A 26,641-nucleotide genomic window follows, 5' to 3' on the forward strand; every position below is an offset into this window, starting at 1 on the left:
AGTTGGAGTGTGTGTTGCACAGCCACTTCTCTCCTTTTCCTGTGATGCAGCATTACATGGCACTTCTTTTGTACCAGAAAGGTTTGAGGGAAGCAGGATCTTCCATGCTTTAGGCATCAAAACCCCATGTTGATTTAACCAGAAACCTTGCATTCTCAGGAAGTGGGGGATCAGGCTCTGTTTGAGAAGAGATAAAAGAATGAATTGTTCCCTTTTTCAGAGGCAGAGTCAACTAAAAGAATAATTCTGGCAGTGTTGTGGTGGGGGTGACAGACAGATGTAGTATCTGTTCTTTTCTCTGAGGCAAATAAACGCCGATGCCTTGCAGAATCAAGAGTAGCTGGTTATGGTGAACGGTGTATGACAAATCCCTGATGAACAAAGTACACATTATTAGAAAACATTATGGAAAGTTCTATTGCTTGTGTGCAGCAGTGGCTTTTTATAGCCCTAATTATAACTGAGGTGGCAATATAATCCCTGCCTGTACAGGCTGGTCCCTGATCTTGTCTTGATCTTTCACTTCAAGAAGGCTCAAATCTGGCCAGTGCTTTGATGGCATCCAGTGATAAAGCTTATCCCCTAAGCAAAGCTGGTATCCAAGATACCCGAAAGGTGTTATAGGGTAATTGACAGGTTACAGTTATGTTTACTAGATGACTTCTAAAATTGGCAAGAGGTTGGCGGATAGCAAGGATAAGCTCTTACTCTTCGACTAGTGCAGCGCAGATGGGAGTTACTCAGTTCACCTTTCGTGTAACAAGTATTAGACCTTATGTCACTGCTATTAAACATTAGGCATTATTCTATTTCTTACGCTAAAAATGTGTTCATTTTGTGCATTAAGAGTTTCGGTTTTGTTCCTTTACAGACGGGTTTTTATCTAAGGGCAGTGTGGCAATTTATGTGGCCGCCTACATTTCTAATGTCTATAATATTTTTTTTTTCTGTTCAATGTACTGCAGGACTTCAAAGGGTTAATTTGGGCATTTGAGGCAGAACAGGAAATAATGCAGACAAAAGATGAGGAAAAATAAGGTATTCGTGAACAGAAGATGAAGGAAAAAATGGGGACATGGCTAGCTGTGGGATAGCTTTTGCCCACTTGACAATGTTGTGTGCTCCCTTTGAAAGGCATTAGTTAATCTGTCTCTCTGCTCTACCCCTTCCATTCCAGAAGATCACCAGGCATCCAGAGCCAAAGCATGGAGTGTTGCAGATTTAGACAGTTTCCACAGCCCCTGTCTGGTAATCCTGCAAATGATGCTGATCAATCAGATGGAAGAAGTTAAAAAAAACAATTGGATGCAAAAAGTTCTTAACCTTGAGTGATTAGTGAACAAATAAAATAAATCTTTGGATATTAGAGTGTAGATAATTAAAATGCAGCAGAAATTATCCTGATGTGGGGAAACAATTTGGAAAATGAAAAGCAGTCTTTTTATCCTGTGTTCATGCAATGGATGGCAGAAAAAGGAAGACAGGATGAGTGAGGGCTCACATCTGGCAGGTCTTGAGCCCACTTTGGTACTAAATTCCAGAACATGAAGCACATCATGAATTCACATGACAGAAGGAAGAATTTTGCACTAAAGATAAGTATCTAAATACAAATATAAAAATGTAATATTTATCTATTTTATATAAATACTAAAATTTATATAAAAGGTGAGAATGCCAGCTTGAGCTGCAATGGCTTGTGCCATTCCAGTCCCATCTCATCCATATTTCAGCCAAAGGCTTTTGCTGTTGGGAAGTCATTGAGGATTTGCAGATATGTGAGCAAATAAAGGAAAGAGAACCTTCAAACTCTCTTGGGTCCTGGGGCTATCCATATGTAAATGATGTTTACATACCTATAGTAGTTACAAATGGTAGCAGACTCGGAAGGCAGTTTTTCCCACTGCAAAGCGAGGCAGTTGCTTTAAGAAAGATGTACACAACAAATGGCAAAAATCCACCATTTCTGGACTTTAGGACAACAACGGACACCTGGTCAGGCTCTTCACCTAGAAGGCCACATCCAGGATCAGTCACCGTAGGTGGAGAGTGCTGTGACACGCTGCAACCGCAACCACCCCGGTGACAATGATGTAGCACTGAAGAATTGCAGTCCCGTAGCACAACAGCGCAGGGAGTCTTACATGAAACTCAGACTAGCACAGTAAATAGGTTTGGCTTATACATATCAGAAAATCCATATCAAGAAAACCTAGATGCAAATAATTACCACTTTTGAGCTGGAAGGAACAGTCTGTACCTTGGAGCCATTCTCGCGGCACTGAGCTGGAGCAGGGTACTGCATTGCTCTGTGCTAAGAAAAATGGGCTAGAAGGGCTAGAAGGAAGGTACTGGATGAAGGGGAGATTCTGCAGCATCCCGGAGCCGAGGCCCTTCTGGAAGCACAAGGGAGCAAGCTGGGCGAAGCAGCACGTGAAGAGAAGCCCAACAGAGAGGGGCAGCAGTAAAACCGCAGGAACAGTCTGATTACTTTGAGGTGGGGAGATGATGGATTTTGTTGAATAAAATCTGAAAACAAAAAGTCATTGCACTTTAGGTAAGAACCGAACATAAAAGCCTTTTGTTGTTTCATCCCTTTTGGCTGAATAAACAATGCCTGGCTTTGAAGAAGCTATTTCTGTGTGATTTTAATCAGCTGCTAGTCACAGGATCTCAGTGGAAAAAAGCTTCCCAGTACCAAATGTAGTTAGGCCCTTTAGATTTATCCTAATTGGGGAAAATAAGGGGCTGCATTACGGGATTATTCCCTCAAGAACCGTAAAAAAAAGGCAAGCCTGCCACTTGGGGGTGCAGGCATGCTGGGCTGCCACAGCAGCTAAAGTGCAGCTTGCCTTATAATTATGACAGCTGGATTCTTGGTTGTAAAACACAGATAAGCAGTAAAATTAGCACCGTTGTGAAGAAACGATGCATTAATATCAGAGACTTTGTTGAGGCTTCCTAGATTTTCACTGTCTCTGTATTGACAGTAAAGCCACCCTCGAGGAGAAATAGGTATATTTTCTTTCCAGACAGTAGTTTTTCAGGCAGATCTCTAGCATGGAGACTGAGATGCAAAAACCAAGTTGCTGTAGAAGTAGTGATGCAATCGCAAAGCACATCTGTGCAGCAAAACGAAGGCATGAATGTACCGACATGAGTGCTGCCAGGTGAATTAGGCATTATGTGAAGCACACATAATAAATAGTGAACACAGTCAAAGTTTCAGTGAATGCTACCAGCTACAGCGTGTCCAGAGAGATATGCTGGACTAAAGCCCATGCTAACGTATCTTCTCTGCTAGCGTGGGCTTCATTAGTGTAGGGGAGATTTTTTTTCTTTATCTGTCCTAACCTGCTGGACAATTTTGCAGTGCCCCACTACTGATGGCTAGGTGCCACCGAAGAGGCTGGGTGAAGTCCATCTGTGCTCTGCACGCAAGCACAAAATGCTCTGGGATTCTGGGTGTAAAATGCACTTTATCAAGGTGTGTTATTCCCGGTAAATTTTATAGCTTGACCATTGCAAAAAAGCCTGATCCTTTTAGTTCTTTCCTGACATCGCAATGTGTTGAAACGGAAACAGTTCCAATGTCAGAGAAAAACGCTATTAATTGCAAGCTCAGATGTAAGACTAGAGCTTTAGGGGAGGGCTGTCACCCTGCCACTTACAGGCGCTTAATGGTAGACAAAGGGCTTGTGAAATGAAATGCTGGAAACTATTGTGAGATGCTAGCCGAAGTAGCCAAAAGATTAGACGACTTAACGGGTCGTTTCCACTCTTTAATTTCATGGTGTCTCCTTTTTGTCATGCAACCAGCCCGGACATTCAGGTTGTTTCTACAGAAGTGCTTCTGAACAGCCTAATGCTGTTAAGTGCATTCTTCTCACTCAGCAATTGCATTAACGTTTAATACAATATTAATATGGGCTCTTTTACTACGAGGGCATGTAGAGGGGATGCAAATTACAGATATAAAATACCTGAAGCGCCTTTTGACTCCTATTGGGCAATTAGTACAGATTTCACTCTCTCAGCTGTACACACGCAGGTAGGAAAAGAAAAATGGTGAGCAGTGGTCTGACATGGGACCTTCCCGTCCTCCAGCTTGGACTGCTGCTGGAATTTCATCACGTCCCGCATTCGTGCTTTGATTTCCTATCCCTAACGGGCCGGACGACACCCTGCCCGGGGAGGGAGGTGGAAGAAGGACCTGTACGCCTCGCCCGACTTCCCTGCCCGGGCGTTCGGGAGGACTCTAGGTCACGGCAAAGCACTGGGCTCAGGCGGCACCTACAAGACCAAAGTTTGCGGAGGGTGGGCTTCCCTCGCCGACCCTGCCCGGGCTCCAGAGGCAAGGTGTCCGCCGGGCCAGCGACCGAGCCGCCACATGCCCGTCCGTGGGGGAAGAGGGACTCCGGAGGCGCCGGGGGGTGGGGGCGCGGGGGGCGGCGGGGCGCCGAGCGGGGCTTTGCGAGGGGTGGCTCCGTCCGGCAGAAGCCAGCGCCGCCCTCGCTCCCGGCCGTGCCGCCGCACTTCGCCGTGCCCCGCAAATCCCGCCGCAGCGGCGGGGGAGGTGCGGGCGGGGGGCGGAGCAGGTGCCAGGGTGTGTCGGGCAGCACCGCCCGGCGCCGGCGCCTCCCCCGCGAAGGAGCCGCTCGGGGCGCGCAGAGCGGCCGCGGTCGCGCAGGAGGAGGCGGCGGCGGCGGCAGCCCGCGGGACGGAGGCGGCCGGCCGGGCCATGCTGGAGGCGCGGCGGCACCTGGCGGGCGCGCAGAGCCGGCGGGCGGCGGGGCAGCCTCCTCGGCGCTGCTAGGGCGGCGGCAGCGGGAGCGGCGGCGGGGGCTGCGCTTCGGCCGGGGGCCGCGCCGCGCCGGGAGGGACCTTCGCATCGCCGCGCCTCACCGGGCGGAGGCGCCGCCGCCGCCCGCCGGCTCCTTCCTTCGCAGAGGCGGCGCGGCCGCGGGAGGAGAGGACCATGAGCCGCACGCTGCTGGCCTGGCTGGTGCTCTGCGGGAGCCTGGCGGCGCCGCGCCTCGCCCGAGGTGAGGGGCCGGGGGCCGGGGCCGGCGGGGCCGGGGGTCGGGGCGGCGCCGGAGCTCCCGCAAAGTCGGAGCCGAAGTGCGCGGGGGAGCGGGGAGGTGCGACCGGCGGGCGGCTTGCAGCCGGGTGCCTCCGTCTGCGCTCGGCTTTTAATTTTTTTTTATTATTATTATTTTATGAAAAAAAAAAACCAAACCAACCAACCCCACTCATCTCTACATTTTAAATAGAAGCCGATGAGCGACAGACATGTTCTGTTTTGAAACTACGCTTAATTAGAGGGGAAAAAAATGCCGTGAGAGCTTAAATGTAATCCAGATGAGCGGCTGGGAAGATTTAGTAATATCCGCAGAGCTGTCCACATCTCTTTCCCCTTCCTCACACACACACGCACCCCCCACCCCCAGTCGCCGGCCTTCATTTTAATTTGAAGGCTGTTAGCTCCGAGCAGGAGACCCAGGAAGCCGCGGAACAGTTTGCAAACACGTTCGGGGGCTTTCGCGTCTCGGCGGCAGCGAACAGCTCTTGTCAGGCGAGCCCTTCTCCCGCATCCCTCTAACTAGGGCATCTTCATCTAAAACATCAAGGGCGCCTTCGCTGTGTCTCATGCACCCCCACCCCCACCCCCCCCGCCCGAAAAAAAACCCTAACCCAGACCCCAACTCTACCCCAGAAAAACAACTTTACAGCTCTTTGGAGTTCTCTTTGTGATTATTTGATATAATTGCTTGGTGCAGTCGCGGTGGGTTTTCCCTCCTCGCATTACAAAAGTTGGCGGAGCTGATCTAGCAACGAGCTGAATGAACGTCGTGAGGTGGGGAGGGACGGGCGACCGGTTCCACAGCAGCAGCTCCTGGGAAAGCGAAGGGGTCGGGGGTGGCCGGGCCGCCCGCGGGGGAGGTGGCGGGGGCGGGGAGGTGGTCGCCTGCCGCCCGTCCCGTCCGGTGCCGGGCGCTCCCCGCCAGGGCAGCCGCAGCGCCGTCGGGGAAGGGAAGGGGCTGGGGGACCGCCGCGGGTCCCCTCGGGGGGTCCCTTCCGCACCGCCCCCGCCCACTCGCCCCGCAGCACCGTAGCCCTCCGTGGGCGGCCCCGTCCCGCGTGGGGCGGCCCCGAGCCCCCCCCGAGCCCGCTCGCCCTCTGCGGGCTCCTGCCGTGCCCCGCAGCCGGCGCTGTGCGGGCTCCGCCGGGCGCTGTGCCCGCGGCGGGGGGAGTCTCTCGGGGCTGGAGACCTTTTTATCGTCCTAGTTGTATCTTTCCGAAGCTTAGTCGAGCAGCTGTTATCCTAATGAGTAACGGAATATTTCCATTGACTTTTAGACCTGTTCCTGTCATTATTCACATTTTTTATTTTAAAATGAAACCAGTGTATCAGTAAAATTGAATATTTTATTAGATCTTAAATTATTAAGCACGGTGGCTTCTCAAAATCCAGTAGCAGTCACACAGTTGCAGTGAGCATGTGATAGTTTATGCAATATGTCCCTGTACCTGCCGTTTATGCCCAAAATCTTTTAAGGAAAAGGTACTGGCTCTGCCACGAAGTCTGGACTTGTCCCGAATAACTTTGCGTTGGGCGTCTGTAGGACTTCTCATAGTTCACATCTGAGACGTTTTTTCATTGAAGTCTACAGTCTTTCCATGGGGTTAGGTAACTTCGGAACGGAGAGAATTTTGTAGATTTTCCAGTAGAAGTGAAACAGGAAGGGAAAAAAATAATATCTGTTTGCTCTGTGATTGCTTAAGCTGTAATTGTTCAGTTAAAGGTTTGTCCTTGGCTTTCAAAATGAAACAGAAGAAATTACACAGTCTTTTTCTTTTTAATGCTGAAACAGAATAAAACGCTGCTTGACAGATCTGATATACTGGCTTAATTTTGCTTGCTGTCATAATGTTTACTTTTAATAGATCCTCTCAAAGTTATGATGACTGTAAGTAACTGAAACTCTTTGGAGAGTACCTTTTGAACAGTACAAAACTTCTTGTGCATTGTTTGAATGTCACTTGCTGATGGTTCACTTGCATAGTGGTGTATAATGCAAACCTGTGGTAGTGTCATCTACGCAGTGTCCAGTTCTTCCCTGTCTTCTTTTGGGGTAAATGCCAGCTGCAGATCAAAGTTAAGTCATACAGTTCATTACTGACCTGTGTTTCATGTCAGCTGTTAAGGAAAAATGCCAGCTGCTTTTTTTTAATTGGAGCTTTGCAAAATAATGATGGAGGTCAAAATCCTGTTTATTCATGATACCTGAAAACTCTCTTTTGCTTTTTTGCGTTTGGAACACATGCATAGTGTATCAGCAAGTTGGTTTATTTTTTTTTATCTTTTTTTTTTTTAAAAAAAAAAAAAAAGGGAGAGAGAAGGAGGAGAAAGATTGAGCAAGATGATCATCATGATGATGACAATCATGAAAAAGTCATGCCAATGGAAGACTGGAATTTTCTTCTCTGTGGCCAGCCTGATGAATTTGCAATCTCATGCACTGTAACAGAGACAGATCTTCAGAAATGTGTTTATGTGCATGTATGTGATGAAACTAGGCTTCAAGGGTGCAGTGACTTCTACCCCTTAGTTTGCAAGAAAAATGCAGGTGCATTTTTAATAAGGAATGCCCTTTTATACATAACTGCAAAACAGCTGTAAGGCTTTACATTTGCTGTTGTTGCTGTTCCCCGGTCAAATCTGAACGCGAGCCAATCTGATGTTCTACCGTGTAGTGGACTGACATTAACTACAAGAGTGACTACAGAGACTATAAGAGATTATTTCAGGTGGAAGAAATACAGTGCATCTCATCTCAGGTTCCCGAGTCCCACTGTATTTTTTTAGGAACAAATAAGTCAATACCTTTCAGAACAGTCAGTGAAGATTGGGATCAAATGCAAGGCAACCATAATTTAAAACTGGTGGCTGTTTTAGTCCCCAGGTTTACTTCATGGAATGGGGTAAGCAGATTGGCTATGGTAATGGTACTATAAGTGCACAGAAAATAGGTATATTCCATCTCTTTATGTTAAATGTTTTTGCAATGGGATCTTCTGAAGATTTACCACTTGAGTCGTCTTTGTTGTGAAGCTGATCCTTAAATTCTGTCATGCTTTTTCACTTAGCTTGTCGCTGAATTTTTGTGTATGTTTTGCGTAAAAATGATATTGACATTGCCAATGCCAGGCAAGTCTGGTTATTTTATGATTGTGTCCTATCATCCTGAGAGAAATGTTTTGGAACTTTTAAGGAACTGTTTCAAAGATACTGCTTTTTCTCCATTACAGTGGGAACCTCCACTCTCTCTGAGGCTTGGAAGTTTTCTATAAAGCCTCTTTCTGCAGCTGGAATGAGCTGCAAGAAGTAAAAGTGCTGAGAAACAAGAGAGGTAAACTGTAGCTTTGTTCTCATGGAACTGTACTGAAAGACTGAAAAGATCACAGAGACTTTTAAAGACCGAGATTCTTCTGTTTTACTAAATGCCTTTGCGTCTTTGGATGGCATCAGCTTCTTTACAAACTGCTGACAGTGTGACCCTGCATAATGATTATCACTGTTCTTTTAACAAATTACATTTGTATTCAAATTGATTTTCCATGACTGCTCATATAGCCTCCAGAAAGCATATAGCAGATACACTATTGCATCCTGTACGTGTCTGGTCATCCTAGGACAGAATTTGATGTCAAGCCATGCATTGTTATAACTGGAATTAATAGTCCTGGTGGTATTGGTAGGGATTTTTTAAGTGTCCAGCTTCTTTCTCTGCCCTTTTATGTCTTTATCCTTTATGTCTTTTTTCAAAGGGTATACTTCATACAAGGTTGTGTATCAATGGTAGCACAGTGAAAAAGGCCACTGTCTTATCTTCCCTCCTCCACATTTTTCCAATTACTGTCCAGTTGCAAATCAAGGAAATGATCCACGTTGGAAGTTATTTCAAAAGACAATCGCTTTTTATTAAGAGGCAGGGTTTTATGCCTTGAATTAGTGGTTTATACAGCACATGTCCATACAGCAGCCATGACAAACTCACAGCCTGATACCCCTTCAACGTAAGTAAAGATATCTGAAGAAGCAGCGTTTAAGAAACTGCAAGAGCTGGAAATAAATCTATGTTATACTGAATTTTATTGTGAGTCACACAGGAGTTAGCATGTTGCTGTTTTCCGTTTTTCAGGTTTTTACACATTTCAAGCTTATGTAAGCCACAGAGCCAGGAGTATTTCTGAAATCTTAAGGGATAGTCACCTGTCTTTTACAAGTTAAAAGTGATGTTGGGCTTCTTTGTAACATACGTGAAGCTCAGCTGCCTCGAGTTTGAAAGAATATGGGTTGAACGTCAAAACAGTATTCATTCATTTCAACTTTCAAAACAGGTTCACGGTGAAAATAGGAGTTTAATTTTTCTTGTGTGGATGATACGTTAGAAAATAGAAGATAAGCTAAAAGATTGAAACCCATATAAGGGTTGTAGGAATCTTAGCATCTGCAAACTTAAAACTTCTGGATAACGCAGTCTTATATTGGAGGACCTACAGACATTTTAAAGGGGGTGAAGGGAGAACGCAGAGGGAAAGCCAAACATCAGCCTGAATTCAGTGTGTTATATCAGCCCAAGGAATAAGTGATAACGGGTCTAGGTTTCCTTCTTTATAGGAAACTTAGATCTTATGTCAGAGGGAGAGCTACTCACTGTGCCTAGTGAAAACAGGGGATGGCTAATTTTCTAACGGCGTGTTGTGTAGGGAGTAAAGCAGCTTTTGTTGCATTCATATTGCAGGAACAGAGCATGGACCTGTTTGAAAACAGTAACTGCAGTTGTGGACCTGGATGCTGGATATTAGTGAAAGCAGGGGCTGAGCTACCAGCTGGTGTCCCAGAAATTCGGAGGCACAGAATTTGTGCATATCTTTTCATGGTTTGGGATTTCCTCAAATCTCAGTCTTGGTGTTGTGGGAATATACTGGTGGGGGTTTTCTGTTCATTTGTTTGTGTGGGTTTTTTTCTCTTTAATCCACAAGCTGTGTTACCTTTCATCACAGTGGGGGTGTTCTTCTATTTTAAGTTTTAAAAGCTGAGAAATGAAACAGACCATGATTATCTAATAAATTCTCTAGTTAATCTAGCTAATAATTACAGTATGTGGTGTGTGAGTGAATGCTTTATGAAGTGAAACTCATGGAAACAACTTAACTTTACATACTATATAGTGGCTATATGCATACACACTGTATTGTGAGTTTATCGTCATTTTAGATAGCGTACAGAGGAATTAAATTCACTTATGTGCCACACACATAGTGTCGTATTTCTTAAAAGTTTGGGTAATGTTAGATAAGACTTCATCGCCCTATGAATTCAGGATGCAGAGCTCATATTTCAAGTAAAAAATTGTTATATTCAACAAAAGCAGTGAATCTCTAAGACTGCTTTTTGAGACTGACAGTATGCCTCACTCCATCCCCCCCAACTTTTTAGTAAGGGGCCAATTGTAGGAAAAGGCTTTTTATGACTAAGAGTTTGGTGAAGTTCAAAAATAGAGAATGAAGTACTCGTTAGTCTGTGCCATTCAAATGGAGAATCCTGGAGTGTTTTAGCTGTGCCACTTGTGTCAGCAGAACATCAGGTTTTCAGTTTTAGGAGTTACGATTTTAAATACAATGTGTAAAGCAGTAAACTCAAGTAAGCAGATGACAGCAGGGAGGAGCAGCAGATGGAACTGCAGGCACAAGAAGATCTGCTCTCCTTGCATGCAGCCCAGGCAGGAGCTTTGCACACTCCAGCAGGAAACCAAAGGTGGGAGTGAAAGATGCACAACTGCTTCAGTTCCATGGGTCGTATGTGACCTTGGAGGCCCGCAGGGAAGAGGGAGTGGAGCCAGGGCCTCCACCGGAGGAGGTGGGAGCTGCGTTGTGGTTGCTCCCTGTCGCTTCTCATCCATCCCTGGGTGGTGGGTGCAAGAGCAGGGGCGGATCTGGAGGTGTAAGCTGTCCAGCATGCAGTGTCTGCATCAAGCGGTGACTCTTGATTAAAACATTGAGATGTTTGCCAACCAAAAGTACTTTATCAGAGCACTGTAATTCTGTATGTACAAGTTTAATCAGCATCTGTCATCCCTGACCTGCTCCGGTGTTTAGCTTGCCTACCTGGGACACGGACAGCGTAGGTTCAAGTTGACTATTAAGTGTTTCAGACTATGGATTTGAACCTCAGTTTCACATTTTTTATTTTAATACAATGCAGTACTTTTTCCTGTCCCATTCATCATGCAACTAATTTTTTCCTTAATTATTTTCCGTTTTCAACAACACAAGGCATTTGTGCATAGCCAGATTGTGTCCCTACTGCAGGAAAAAGCTACAGTTTAGACATGGAGGGCTTTTTTTGTGTTTTTGAGTATTCTCACAATAGTAACTTTTTGACAGAGACAAAAAACCAACACCCAAACCTGAAAGAGATGATTGCTTTGTCAATTTTTAGCTGCGGTAATTTTATTTGCCATGTTTCTATGTAGGGAGGCTGACAAAATTTCTACAAAAGCTGCTTTTTTCCTATCATTGTCAAGATGCTGTGTCAACCTGTATAATTATGGAGAGCTGTGACAGCAGTGCATAAGTAACAGTAATTTCTGATTGCTCATGTCTTAGGTTTCTACAATAGTGAAGCTACAACAGACAATATAGGAAATACATACGCCATTTGTGAGTGTGAAAAACAGAAAATAAAAGACATTTTGATTTATTTAATTTTTAACATTTGTATCTTAAAATCCATCTCCCTGTCATGTATGACAGCCTCTATCACTGCTGGATAATACTGCACACAACCAGCCCCTTTAATCCAGGCTTTCTCTCTGATTATTCTCTAGTACAGTCCCATAGACCATACAACTTTAATAGTTTGCCAGTTGGGGGGAGGGGGGTTGTTTTGTGTTTTGTTTGGTTAAGTATGTTTGCAGACAGTGGGCTCTGGAACTGGCTTTTTTTTTGTGTGTGTGTGTGTGTTTTGTTTTGTTACTCACACCCTTTGCAGCTTGGGCTTTTGAAATAAAGATGAAAATATTATTTGCTATGTAACGTGTCAGATTCCTTACTTGTCTGAGGAATTGCACAGGATTGCCTTACAAGGGCTTTTCTAGGTTAAAAATTAAGAGCTGGTAGCTGATTGCTTTTGGATACTATTCCAGAACTACTTTAAAACCACAGAACATCCATTAATTTGAATAATTTTAAGGGAAGATTAGAGTAAAACTGTGAATAGTCTACAATGGAGATGTAGAAATTATGTGCTGTTTTCATGGGAAGCAGCAAAAATGACCTAGTAGTTCTCTTCTATGGTATGTCCTATGTATGTATTTCTTTAGTTACGCTTTTGTCTAATTTCTTTGATGTCTTTTTTATGGCTTACCTTCTGACCTCATACAAAATGATGTATCACTTACAGGTAGTCCTTCAGGATAAAGATCAACTACTTTAATAACAGCTTTCATTTTCCTGGGTGTGATCAAGCCCATCCTGTTGTGACCTCTTGACTTTCTTCACCAGGCTTCTCTTTAACCTGATGTCCTTGTTCAACTGCTCTATAAAATGCTGCATCTTTGTTCTGTTGCACACTTACACGTACGTTTACACTTTGGTTCCTTCCTGTGGTGGTTTTACTTAACCTCAAACTCTTCTCCACATGTGGGTCTTATGGCTCAGCCTGTTAATAAAGTCTTAGCGGAGAACCAGAGAGCAATAAAAAAAGGTAATTGAAGCAAAGTCAGACATGCTTGGGAGTGTAGTCTCAGAGGTATATCTTCTTCTGTGAAATCTGTTGGGGGGAAAAAAAAAGTCAACATTCTGAGTGATATCCCTAAAATCAGCTGGAGTGAAGTGTGGTTGACTATATATACTGGCTTAATATAATTAAGACTACATCTATATCGCTTCACACAGCAAAAGTAGTTATTACTTGAGTACGCCTCACTACCTTTCAGTGTAATTGAATAATTATGTGCTAATGTGCATTTAATATCCTGAGTGTGAGTAAATGGAAGGTAGTAAAAGGTGCAGCTCTGACCTGTGGGTCAAAGCCTCTCGGCCATTGGAGGGGTGAAACATGTTTCTAGTCTGTAGGAAACTTCCTAAATCTCCATAATTTACTGCTAAACATCAGCTGGGATGAGCAATTCTGCTATACGAGATTTGACAGTATGGCCAAGCCCATTGAATTGCTGTTTGTCGCTGATTTTTCCTTAATTTCAGCACTGGTGATGGTCTTCATATGCAGAGCAGTAAAAAACTTTATTTCTATGCCATGCTAGTTTTCTGGTAGTTTAGCTTGTTGGGGTTACTTAGGGCAGGACGAGGCAAGCCCCAGTGCTGGTGCAAGGACGGGGGATGGAAAGAGTCAGGGAGGAGCGAGTGGCATGGGGCTGTTGGGCACCAGTTGTGTCCTCACCTGGTTCCTTTAAGGGGGAAGTCACAGACAGTTTTCTCAGTGACAGCTTACGCATTTTTTGCCAATAAATATGTTTCTGGACCTACCTGTCCAGGTGCTTTCTGGCTCTTAATGTGTCAGTGTCCCAAGTCTGTTTTTCGATGCCAAACAGGTGAAGTTAAACCGTTTTGAACAGGGAGGCAAGGTCGCTGGCTCCCCCACCGCACCTTACCCTAAGGTAAAGAACGCTGCGTGTCTCCCTGCCTTGTGTATAGCTATGCATCACCCACGGTGGAAACCAGGTACAGGCATCATAGCTGTGAGTATACATTGTGCTCCTGTCTGCGTTGCCTTGGTGAGGTTGTAGATTTGCAGATGAGCAAATTCTGCATTTCCTCTGCCATCTCCAAGTCCTGAGTACCTGCATGCTTCCTCACCATCCTGGAGTCAATCAGATGCTGATTAGCTAAACTGCCCTGGCAGGTTACTTTGATGAGGACAGATTACTGTGTTTTTCTTCCCTAATTATTTTGTGCAAAATATTTATCTTATGGATAAAGATTGCTTTTTGGTCATGCAAAGCAGGCAAAGCTAGGGAGCTTCCCGTGTGCTGTCAGTGGAGCAGGAGGAGCTGTCTGCCATAGAAATTCTGCCCTGGCTTATTTCTAAGCAGGCAAACTGCTTTAAAAGTACTGGTGAGTAGATGTGCTTCTGGCTCCTCCAACTTCAGACCAACCGAAGACTGAGCAGGAAGAAAGAAGAAGCCAAAATGAGTAAGTGGAATCATGACATGCTTCAGTTACTTCAGGAGGAAAAAGAGAAAACTCTTTAAAATGTCAATAAAAAGTTGTTTTGGCTGTTTCACAAGGACTTCATGAGTACGTGTGCATACTGAATCTGGCAGCTAGATTCAGCTGGATGATTTCAGAAAGTAAGCAACCTGATCAAGAAGTGTTGTGACCTTGCCAGGTAGCAGTGTCCTTTTAGCCCTGCTTTACACACCAGCGCCATAGGAGCTGTGTCTCTTCTTGGGACCAGTGATTGACTAGTTTTGACCAATTAGTCCTCTGCTTGATTGTTTTTTTTTGATAAGCAAGTTTTGGTGGTTTTTTTTTCGTGTGGTTTTTTTTTTTTTTTTCCCTGTAGAAAGCAATAAAAATCTAAAAATAGTTACATTAATTTCTTTTCCAGTAATAAATTGTGGTTATGGCATTATACTTGTAGAAAAAAATCTGAACAGAATTATAAATCCCAACTAAAAAATTTCTTTTAAGGCAGAGGAGGGAAGAAGGCATATCTCAAAATTGTATCCCAACTTCTCTGGAATAAAGATCAGTCAGATTTCATTCCAATCACTTTTCTTATCTGGGCTTTTCCTCTAGAGCAGCACTGTTTTCAGAGCTGAACAACTGTAGCAAGAAATACAAGTTTTCTTCTTTTATGTTTTTGGAGATTCAAGAAGCTATTCTTTCACCCCATAAATGTTCTAGTCTGGCAGATAATCATAAAGTCTTGTGCTAACATCTTTCATAGCAATCTGTTGTCTCTTGTGTCACATCAAGCTTTGATTTTGGTTCCCCTCCTTCCCGCCTTGAAGTGTGTGTATCTTCCTGATGATACAAAGTCTGAAAACAAAGGTCAGCACGTCACATAGAAAGGCATCTACCTTCAAAAGAAATAATGATTTGTGATGACTTATGTTTGCTGGAAGCTGTGATGTTAGGTCTCCTGTACTGCAGGTTCCTGCATTGCAAGCATTGCAGCTGCTCGCATGTACATTTTGTTGCCTATGTCAGAAGGGTTAGTATAGTGGCAATACTCACCGAAAGGGTTGCAGGGATCTCACAAACGGGTATCCCTCGGGAACTGCTGTTTCAGGAGAACACTTAGTTAATGCTATTTGGTGTTCTCACCTTTATTGCCGTATATGCAAGAGATTGTAATTTCTTTTTCATTTTCAAAATGAGGTGTTAGAAGCTTTTAAAATTCAAATTGCAAATGCCCAGTATGTTTACAGCATGGTATATGTATTTTGTAACAGTTGGAGTAATTTTTAAAAGCCTTTAATAGAGGATCTCGGAACAGATTTTCTGTAGAAAAAGCAGCTTCAGAAAGGGTATAGTTTTGTTCTGCCCCATTTTCCTGTTAAGATACAGCAGTAAAATTACTGAAGATTTTAGACATACTACATCTGTTCTTTGAAAGAGAACAGCATAAAAGACATAAAATTACTGTTCTAGTAGATTACAAGCTGTAGCGTGTACCTGCTGAAATTGTCTTTATGGAAGGTACTTCTAAGTTGATGTAGTTTAAAAATAAAATACTAACTTTTGGATCATACCCTTCCTGAGCCATGTAGTGACGGTGTTGCCTCTGCTCTTCGGCCACATAGGCTTTGCCCGGATTTTGGGCATTGGGAAGTAGCTGAAGGCCACAGGTGGATATGACTCCACCAGCGACTGATGAAGTGTAGGGTCAGCCCTCTGCCTTGTTACTCCTATTGCTGTCTGGGTGCAAAGGGAGAGTGTTTAGTCTTGACCCACTTTAAGGCATAGTAGATCCCTTATTTTCCTGGTAGAAATGAAGGCTTGGAAGAAATCGTATCTGTGAGGAGGCTGTGGTATATTGCCAGTGTTGTCCTGGGAGCAGCACAGGTGTGTCACCACCTGATCCTGTCAGACCTCATGGGTAATGTGGTCATAAACGGCAACGGCGAGAATTATAAGAGGGATGTAATAGCTGGGGAGGATGGATCATTACTGTACAGCCATGCAATTTTTTTTTTTGGTGGCTTTCTGCTTTTTTTTAACATATCTATAAGTGCTAACACAGGGTAGATCTTTATATAGTATTTATCTTCTGCAATATTGACCAAAAAAGTGAAGAGCGGTGGTGATGTTTATAGATAAAACAGGCCTCTGCACTCAGTACAGCCGTCGGAGGCTTCCCAGAAATTTTCTGGGAGCGTTTCCCTGCATTAGAAATGAATATATTTATCACTGGTATCTATGTAGTGACCTAGTTTGTTTATCACTACCTACCCTGAATTTTGTTGTCTGGAATTTGTACTGTTGTCTGGAAGACTGAAGAAGAGGTTTGTTTGATTCTTTCTTTATTTATTAATGTATTTTTGTGGGAAGAGGTGTAACTCTTCTGTTTGTCTGGAGTTTGGTTTCTTCAAGCTTGAGGTTTTTATGAGGTTCTACTTTCTTCCTTTTCATAAAGGTTTTACACGGCGTTTTTCTCTTTTCCTGGAACTCTTCTGATAATTGAAAGCTTTCTAATAGTTCTGAAAATTAGCAGTGTTACAAGCCATAATGGCCGAGAACTAGAGTCAGCTGCAACCTCCATAGAGTCAGGGCAGGAAACGCAGACAAAAGGCTTCACTGTGTCAAAGTGTTATTTGAAACTGTTTTTCAGGTTTAGGATTTATGTTGTACTTTAACCCACTGCTTCTTTTCTCTGGACTATTATTTTATCCCTTTGTCTTTTTTCCATCCATAATGTTGAACTGACTTGAACTTCTGGATTTTTGATTTTTCAGTTGATGGCTCAAAGACCAAGGGCCATGGTAGATGTTAATCCAAATTTGATACTGAAAGTAGGTTGCTCTTCAGATTTAACTTTCAGGAATATGGATTTTTCTGGCTTTCCTTGATTCTAATAACACGGAGACACCTTGTGAATACAGCAGGATAACTTTACACCAAAGCTTCCTCTAGATTAATGTCTGTAACTTTGCCAAAACTATTCTCTTTACTGCAAGCTGTCACTTCGTGTCCAAACTGAGTAATTAAATCTTCAAATCGGATATGCGTTATTTTACTATTATCAACATAGTTTAGGATTTTATGGTTTCAGAGGACCTTTGGGAAAGAGCTTATTACAGAACGGGCTAAAACCTCTCTGAAATTCTGGTTTGTTATATTATATTTTCATATTTGGACTTCTGCATCCCAGGCAAAACTAGAGAAAAACCGCCAGCACTGCATTACGTGTTTGTGTCTTAATCACTGCAAGTCTTTTTATGATCTGATTTGAGGCCCTTAAGCTGGGTTGCTTGCCAGCAGTTATGTAAAACACCTATCAACTTCTTTAGTACTCAATGGTGAAATTATCCTTTTGCAAGAAGCCAGTTACATAACACTGCCTTTCAAACGCAGGTGTTGTAGGTGGCCATTTAGTCCTGGAAGAACATGGTTTTGAACGTGGCTCATTTATGTTTATGTGCCAGGCGACGCTGCCTCTGGCATGGGCTGGACCAACTACCCTGGTATGTCAGAGACCTTGAGGGAGGATGCTGCTGCGCCAGCCTCAGGCTGCAGAGATGCTTGGGGTCAGGGCAGTGATGGCCTTACCTGCTGGGGTGTGCTGTGGGTCATCGGGGTGGCAAACGGGAGATTGACAGCATCTTGCAAAGACCCCACAAAACCAGCAGCTCAAGTCCTGTGTTGCAAGGGCGGAGGGAGATCTAGGGACAACTTCCAGAAAAGCTGCGGATAGAAAATTCCATGATAGGGGATGCTGGAACCCCGTAACTTCTGACATCATATCTCAGCTCTCTTCTCCACCTCTGGTTTTGCAGTTACAGATACTGACCAAGTGACTGAACAAAGAGGGGAAAAAAAGCAAGATGATAGTTAATGGAGAATGCTCTGCAGGGAACAGAGACACCAGTCTGCTGACCCAACCTCTTGTCTTAGGTGCTTAAGTTTGTGATGATATAGAAAGACTGTGGCCAGTGATACTGTTGGGGAGACCTGGAAGAGAAAACGTGGGGTCATTGCTGAGTGGGGTGGGTGGTTCGGTGTGACAGCAGGCACGGGAGGCAGAGGAACTAAACACTGACATTGCCTCGGTCCTCCCCAAACAGTCCTGCTAGATCTTTGCACTTGGGAGACATGTTAAAGAGAGAAATAACCAGCAGCGGGTGAGCATCAAGCTGCGGTGACTGGAGACAATCTCACCCATGGGCCAATGGGACAAGAAGGACTGTGCCTGAGGGTGCTGAGAGCTGGCCAGTGTCCTTGCAGGGCACTGTACCCTCTGGGAGGCCATGGAGATCTGGGGAGGTCCCCAGTGACCAACCAAGAGCGAATGTTGCACCCATCTTCCAAAAAGACAAAAAGGTTGACTGAAGGGGAAACTCTGGGCTGTGGTCAGTCTTGCTTGGTCCCTGGGAAAATCGTGGAGCATGTTTCTGGGCATGTGAAGAGGAAGGTAATGAGAAGCTGTCAGCATGGGTTTACTGGAGATAAGTCGCACCTGAGCCACCTGACAGCCTTCTGGGAAGAAATGACTGGTGTGTGGATGGGGGGAGAGTGGTGGGTACCTGGGCTGTACCAAGGCTCTTGGCACTATTGCTGCTCTCATATCCGAGTTGGGCCATGATGATCTGGATGGATAGTCAGTCAGATAAAAAAGTGGTTGGATAATGGGATTCAGAGGGCAGTGGTCAATCAGTCACATCAGCCTGGAGCTTGGTAACAAGTGGGGCATTGCTGGGGCCTGTCTGGGACCTCTCCTGTTTAGCATCTTTATCAGTGGCCTGGAGGACATGACAAGAATCCTTGTCCATCAAGTGTGCATGTTAGACCAAGCCAGGGTAACCAGTGGATGCCCTCAAGGGCAGAGCTGCCACTGAGAGAGGCCACGCTGGGGGAACAAGCCAACAGGAGCCATAGAAAGGGACAAATGCAAAGTCATGCCCTGGGCAGGGACATCCCCTGTTAGGACACTGGTGTTTGGATTTTGGACCCCCAGTTCAGGAATGACCAGGATGAATGTGGGTGAGGTCAGGAAGACCACTGTGTTGGTGGGGACTGGAGCCCCTGCCCTGCATACAGAGGGACCTGGGGGACCACAGCTGTGGCAGCAGCCCAGGAGCAGCTACAGGGGCAGAAAAGCAGCCCCTGCAGCCTGCAGGAAGGGGGCTGGAGGAGGAGGAGGCAGACCCGTGGCAGGAGAATGAGAGTTGTCGTCTTTGTAAGTACCACCCTCACTGGGGGAGTGAGCGTGAGGACTGGTGCCTCTTGTAAGCCGCATTTTGAGTAGCTGTGAGAGTAAAGAGTGTTGTTCAGTTCGCCTTCTGCAGAACAGTGATTTTTGTCTTTTTCCTTTCAATGTAAAGAATAGGATTGTATTTTATGTAGAAGCTAGCAAAAATAAAATCTAAGATATACAGGGTACATCTGGTGTATTTTGGTTTTGTTTGCTCATTTACTTCTTAATTGTTGCTTATCATTAATAAAGTAGGCTAAGCAACGTTAAGCAAGCTGCTATTTTCAATGTTAAGTTTTGTTTTGTTTTGCAGTTTTCACTTTATAGTCTTGCAGTTCTGTGGGCTGGAAGTAAGAACTCCAAACAAAAGATTTAGTTCCGTTATTAACTTTCTTTTACGTTTGTTTATGAAATACAAATGGAAAAAATGGGTAGCAATATGTAGAGATTCTTCCTGAACGTTTTCCTCCTTGAGATGGTAATAATAATAGAAATGTCCAATTTCCAGATTGTGACAGAAAACCGTGGCTTTCAAGCATATTAGAATGAAGTTGCGAGTCTGCATTTTAAAATGCAATCTGGATTTGGCACAAGAGATCTCAGATGAAAACCTCCTGCTGAGATGATGAGATTTATAGATTTAAGATTCAGTGATCATGCAAAGAGTTTAACAACTCTGCTGATATGAATGTTAAGGGAAGAAATTAAAATGAACTGAATTGGTGATTCATTTTGGTTACACTCTGGGGGAAGAACAGACATTTTCTAATAATTAATTATCTAATTTAAAACCTCCCTGTTTCTTGGCTGAGGTAAGAAATTAGATATTTTGTATAATAAAGCGGCCGATCTTTAGAACTAATGGGAAGTACTGTTATATTTTTCACAAAAACTATAGGTGCTTCAGTTCACTGGGCTTTGCCTCAAGAAATTAGTTTAAAGTAAATTACCCAGTAAAATTAATGTACCCTGCACTCGTTTATTAATAAAAGCTGTGTGTAAACATGGCTGATCAATATATGGCAATCTGCATAAGAAGAGAAATAAAAATATGCATAAATTAAATGTTCTTGATTACTGACCATTGATCATGAGCTATGTTTTTCCTAGTTCGGTATGAAGTATTTCTTTTACTTGAAAAACGAAGATGTGTCGGTTGAATAAGCTGGGCAGTTTGCATTGTCTTTGCCTTCATTACAGATTGAGAGTGCTCAATAGAATTTAGAATAAAAAAGGCACAATCCTGCAATGCTGTGCATTCTGGAAATGTATTGTGAGATGTAAACATTTCACCCTTTATCACAGAAGTCACCAGCCGAGGATTATGCTCAGCGCTGATGTTCAGGTGCCTGTATTTTCCGCTAATGCTTACACAAGTCGTTCTCTCCCAGCCAAATGCACCCCAGTGCAAGAGTCCCAAATTTAGGGTGTGCTTTCTAGTTTAACTTTTTCACTGGGATCCTGAAATAGTAACAGTGCTGCTGATACTGTACCAGAGGCGTAACGTGAGCAAGATACTTAGATGCAGCAGGACACTTGCTGATTTCTGTTACTGCTACTCGTAACTTGGCTGCAAGAATAAGGTGACTGTGTTTTATTTTTGAGCCATTAGCTTGGTGTCCAGTGGTGTGTCCTATTTCTGCTCCTATAATTTCTGATCTAGAGCATGAAATTGCTTTGCAAATACCAAGAGTGTTAGTTGGGGTAAGTAGTACATCTCTCTCATTTTGTTAAGCGTATGAATTGCAGCAGAACCAGTGGCATGGCAAGTCTTTGAAGGCCATGGTTAAGCAAATCAGTCTAATTCTGTTCTCACGGTGTCTAGGTACATATTGGCTGGCACCAGCATTGTATGTAGCCAACCATCCAAAAAAACCCCAAAAACAAACACCAAGCCTTGCAGCCTCAGGATAAGAGGCAGGGCTGCCTGAATGCAGAGGGACCCTAATGAGTTATGGGACTGTGATTGTCAAAGTGACTTGTGATCTCCTGGTGTAACTAAAGGGCAGCGATATGGTGTGATAAGGATAGTTTTAAGGATGGGTTTAGAGAAGATGAAAGGCACCTTTGTTGAAATGTTCAGAAATATCTTTCCAAAGCTAAAGGGTGACGTGGGAGCGAATGAAACACAGGGTGCTTTGGTGATGAATTTTCAAACACACAGAAGGTTCAGCTGGACTTCTTGTTACTGAGTAAGAGATGATACATTAAGAGATATCCTTTCAAAGAACTTTGAAAATACAGAGCAGTGACATGTGTTGGACGTGATAGGAAAGGGTGAGGAAATGGAGCTATGGAAGGACAGTAATGATCTAGTTAAAGCTAAAGGTTTGTGTAATGCTCCGCAATAGCGTTTGGAAAGTCACTGTTCCATTTCTAAAGTTATGAGTGAAAGATGACAGATTAATACAAACTCAAACAGATGAGAATTTGGGATGATTAGCTGCACTAGTGGGTAGGAAAAGCTGTGTTTCAGGGCTATAATTAAGGAAAAAAATTGGTGGAACATCAGCCAGCATAGCTCCTCACCCTCACCCCTTTTAGAATCAAGTGGCAAGCAAAGTAATAGTGGTCTGTATTGCAGTATTATTTTTGTTCCATATAAGCAATTGTAATTCAGGATCCTTCATATACTGACAGGAGATCAAGGTCACTGAAGACTCGGAGGGATTAGTTTACTTGTTAGTGCGCTTCCCGGAGAAGTAGAAGATTAAAGCTCAGCTCTTTGCTCTCCTTTGTTCAAATCTCTCTTTCTGTCCAGGAGTTCAGGTGTGTGTCAGGAAGAGCTCTTCTGTCTGCCTGTGGAGTGCAAATACACGAAGCGGTGAAAAGGGAAGACCTTTCCCTAGCAAACTTTCTAAACTGGCTAGCTGATTCTAGTCGGCAGTCTTTGGGAGATGAATCTGCATTGTAGCCACACCACTTGAGCTGGCAAGAGTGAAATGGAAGTTTGAACTAGAGGTGATGAATCTGTTACAAAGACCTTGGAGAAGAAACCAAATTTATTCCATCCAGTCTTTAGATTTAGTGCATGTTTTTCTACAAAAGAAAGGCTGTGCGGGAGAGTCTCTCCTCTAAAATGAGAGATACGGGGAACTTCCACACTCCCCGACCCAAGTGCACGCACAGGCATTCCACCGTGCTGTGCTGAGTTACCCTCCGTGCTACCATGGCCTCTTCCTTTGCACAGGTCCAAGAACAGGACATCCAGATGGCTTGATCTGGTATGTTCTGTATTTACTCTAACCTGATGTGGGTAATTAGGGGACTGTAGTCCTGGGAAAAGTCATGTAGTCAACTGAAAGATCATTTCAGATTTAGTTCATGAAGGTCAAAGAGTAATTAATTTGGAAAAGAAGGTGAAAGAAAAAAGTATTTTTTAACACTATCAATGCAAATAAAGTGTTATGCAGAACAGAAAGGCTGGGTAATTATTGCATGCAGATCACACCAGTACCGTCAGCCTTCAAAAAGCAGTCTGGTGGATGATTTAATTGAACTGACTTAGAAAATTATTTACCTTGGGCAATATCTACGAATGTTTTAGATGACCATGTGTAATGACTCAATGAACTCATTGGGTACTAAAGCGTGCTTCATGACAGAAAGGGAGAAAGGGAGAAAGGAATGTGATTTTCTGTTAGGCAACATTAGTCAGGTCCAATTTATCCTGCAGGAGCAGAAGCACATCTCTGGAATAAGTTGTGATGAGCAGCCAGTCTTGGTTGTTTGAAGCACTGGCCTGCTAACTTAGGCCAAATGAAGGTCATTGGTCCCCATCAGTAAAATCTGTTTCTTTGTTTCTTTGTTTTTAACTGTTACACTTGCAAAACTTCTTTTTCTATCCTTAGGGGAGAAAAAAAAAAAAAAAAAAAAAAAGGCTGCTCAGCTCCTTTGGAACATGAAAAAAGCAAAGCACTTACTGGCAATTGAGACCATATAGGAGCATTTTTGTGAAAACTGATCTCTATTTTTTTTTTTTTGTAAGTGCAGAGTCAGAATTGTCAAGTGGGAATCCGGACTTGTGAGTTAATTTGACGTGGGACCCTGACTTCCATTCATGCTCTATTTGCAGAACCTGTGTGCCACAAAAGGAATATGAGGAGCTATCCTTTTTTCTCTAGCTCCCACTTTCAAAATATCTTAGGTCTCTTAGGCTTAAATAATATTATCAAAGCTGAACGCATTAACAAAAATAATGGAACACTGAGAAAGAGGATCTCCTTCCACCGTGTCCCCTGTCCCCACAAACTGAGGAAGGAATAGCATGTTCGAAGAACTGTGTATTGATTTGCTCTGTTCTTGAAACAGTTGGAATTAACTTTTATTTCCTCTTAAAGATAAAAATGACTGGTCTTAACCTATAGCTAAAAACAAATCGAGTTGAAATATTTGTAATTTTCTACCTGGCTTTTTAGGGAAAGGTGATGAGGAGACCTGACTGAAGCACAGCAGTCTTTTTGTCCCCCTAGACTTTTGAAATCTCAGATTGTAAGAAGATTTTAGGTGGACATTATTTACTGTCAGAGTAAAAATTGAGTGGAAGACAGATCCTGCATAGGTTAACGATTTTGTTCAGTCCTACTGAAAAAATGAAATGGCAGAACATCTTTGTAGAAATAGTCATAACGGAGTCTCAGAGGAAAAGAGTCATAGAGGTAAAAGTAACATAAGGTTGTTTATGCGTTTGTCTTCATATCTTTCTGTCAGCAGTTGCTGTTTTCAGAAGGAGCTCTGCTTGCTTCTGGTTGAAAGCCAGAGCCTGGTTCTCCGGCAGTTTCGGAGCAGCTGTCTTCTACCAACTGAGAGTTTGGCCCCAGGTTTCTGACAGAACAGCACCTTGAAGCATCTGCTGCTCCTTTCCTCTGTTTTCTTTTTATGGGCGTGAATTGCGCAGTTTTGGTTGCTACATGAGTAATGACTAGCATGTGCAGGGAAGTAATGTGTTGCTAATGTTTGGTTCCCATAACCATTTATATGTTACTGTTTGTGAGCATCTGTCTAGCTCATGGGTAACAAAAAATATAAACAAATACTGTGTTCAGATAATTCCATGTGACCTTAAGAGGAGGGACAAAAGAGGTTAAATAGCTGTGGAACATTAACCAATACTGTAATAAAGCCAAGACGTACTTAAGTATGATGGTACTGTGAAATCTCACTGTATGAGTAATGTTTCAAGCATCTAGATATGATATTTACTAGTATCAGCTTGCCTGGGGAGTTTCCTGCTTGGGCTGCATTCCCTGTATTTTTTTACTGACTCTGTGCGCTTGCTTCTTACTCTTCTAACGAGGTTACAACTCAACTTGCTGTAATTCAAGTGCCAGGATACATTTGTCTGTGTCATTCTCAGAAACTAGCAAAGGTTAATTTTGATTTATCAATAGATGCGAGCAAAGCTGTGGCTTGTCAAGAATTTCTGGATTTTTTTTAATTTATTTATAAAACCTTCTTATTTTAATAGCAAATACATTTTTCTTACAAAAATCTGATTTTTTAACTCCATATTTCAGGTGAATTATGTGGCTACTTTATGTTCTCATGGAGCAAGATGGAGCAACCTTTCTCTGAGATCTTCTGTATTTTTGAGCTCATTAGTGCTGTCAGGATACAGACCTACATGATGATGGTGTACAGCCAGGACCACATCAGAATATGTCACCCCAGTTTTACTGGCAATCCTGGTGCTGTGGATGCTGGAATGACCTCTGAGGTGAAATACTAGGAAGGATTAGTGCCATGGAGGAGGCAGCTGGGGAGGTTATGAGAATGTAGAAGCAGGATCCTTCTCAAGCCAAGCTGAAAATCTCTCTCTACTTCTCTGTAGGATTCTAGTTTTGTTTTGACTGGTTTTTTTTTGTTGTTTGTTTGTTCCCCCACCTTTGCCAATGATTCTGGTGGGTTTGGTTGGAGAATAATCAGGATTGTGTTCGTAAGAATTTCACCAAAATTACTGGAACCATGTATTTCAATGAAGAAGTGAGAAATGTAACCTCTGATGAATCCAGAAGGAACTTTCTCGTGTATATTTTTTGAGTTTCTGGTTGTGTTTCCGCACGCCACTCACATCACCCCCAGTCAGTAGAACCAAGTAAAACCATCCAATTGCTGGACACATGGGATAGTTTCAAGATTCTTGTGGAAAGGTATTGTTTCTTGATCACTGAGACCAACAGGTTTCAAAAAATTTGTCCTTCAGAATCAGAGGTTTTAAATATACTCCATTGATTTCAGCTGTTACAGTTATTTTTAAGCCATTTCCCATTTCTTTCATTAACTTCATAGCTACTGAAGATTTTAGGAGTGAGAAAGTAAATCATGCTGATTACAGGCTTCCATTAAACAGAAATAGCAATTTTCTGCACTAGAATTGCATGCATTTTTCGTTTTAAAATAATTAGATGTATATAGTGAGTCAGCTTGAAATTTGCAATTAAAACCACTGAGTAATATAATAGAAGAAATTCTTGAAGCAAATGAATTTCCAGCCTTCCATAACTACCTTCAGAAGAAGATGAATATATATAGTATGTATTTTCTTACAAAAAGATGAAACTGTTGCTCTTCATAAAAGCCAGAGGAGCAAAGAAAAGATGAGCACTTATATTAGATGTGCCATAAGAATTGGTTATTTTCTGAATACAGTGGCTAGTATCAGAAATGCTATTATTTCTCACAAAGATCTTCATGATTATCAAGGTATTTCAAATATTTCATCAAGTAATACAAACCTAAAGAAAATGAGTACAATCTGAGTATATTTAATCCTAAAGATAAATGCATACATTCCTTCTCAGGTTTGTGAACAAACATCCAGTCGTTTCAGTATTCCACTTTGCTGTTTTTTAGATGGAAGCTGGATTTTTGGCTGCACTTCAGCAGTGGCTTATTTAACTTGACAGTCTTCCATGTTTAGCAGTGATGTGGCTATCTGAAATGGGAATGATGTGTTTTCTTTCACTAGTGTTGCCACAAGAGGATTTAAATCATCTGGCACAATTTCAGTCAGGGACTATTCCAGCAGAAAAGCCTAAGGACAGAACCATCAAAATGATGGGCGGGGATAGAGAAGTCAAAGGCAAAAGAGAACGTAATGGTATAGACAATAATAATGCCGTCTTAGACATTGAAAGAGTAAGTCAGGTGCTTTATAAGCAAACACAATCCTTAAAATGTACATGCTGGAGT

At 43.0% G+C, this 26,641-nt stretch overlaps 1 protein-coding gene across 3 annotated transcripts in view; it reads left to right on the forward strand.

Moving 5' to 3' along the window:
* Positions 1–4,676: 4,676 nt before the first annotated feature.
* EDIL3 (EGF like repeats and discoidin domains 3) overlaps positions 4,677–26,641 on the forward strand; it is a 257,146-nt gene continuing 235,181 nt past the window's right edge. The window contains exon 1 of one of the 3 annotated variants that reach the window (XM_080372557.1): positions 4,677–5,045. In XM_080372557.1, coding sequence (XP_080228683.1) covers positions 4,979–5,045 — 67 coding nt within the window. In that variant the 5' untranslated portion in view covers positions 4,677–4,978. The remainder of the gene's footprint in view (positions 5,046–26,641) is intronic. The other 2 variants (XM_080372556.1, XM_080372555.1) reach the window with 2 other exon arrangements.

Source organism: Falco punctatus (assembly GCF_963210335.1).
Source record: "Falco punctatus genome assembly, chromosome: Z".
Classification (NCBI taxonomy): Eukaryota; Metazoa; Chordata; class Aves; order Falconiformes; family Falconidae; genus Falco; species Falco punctatus.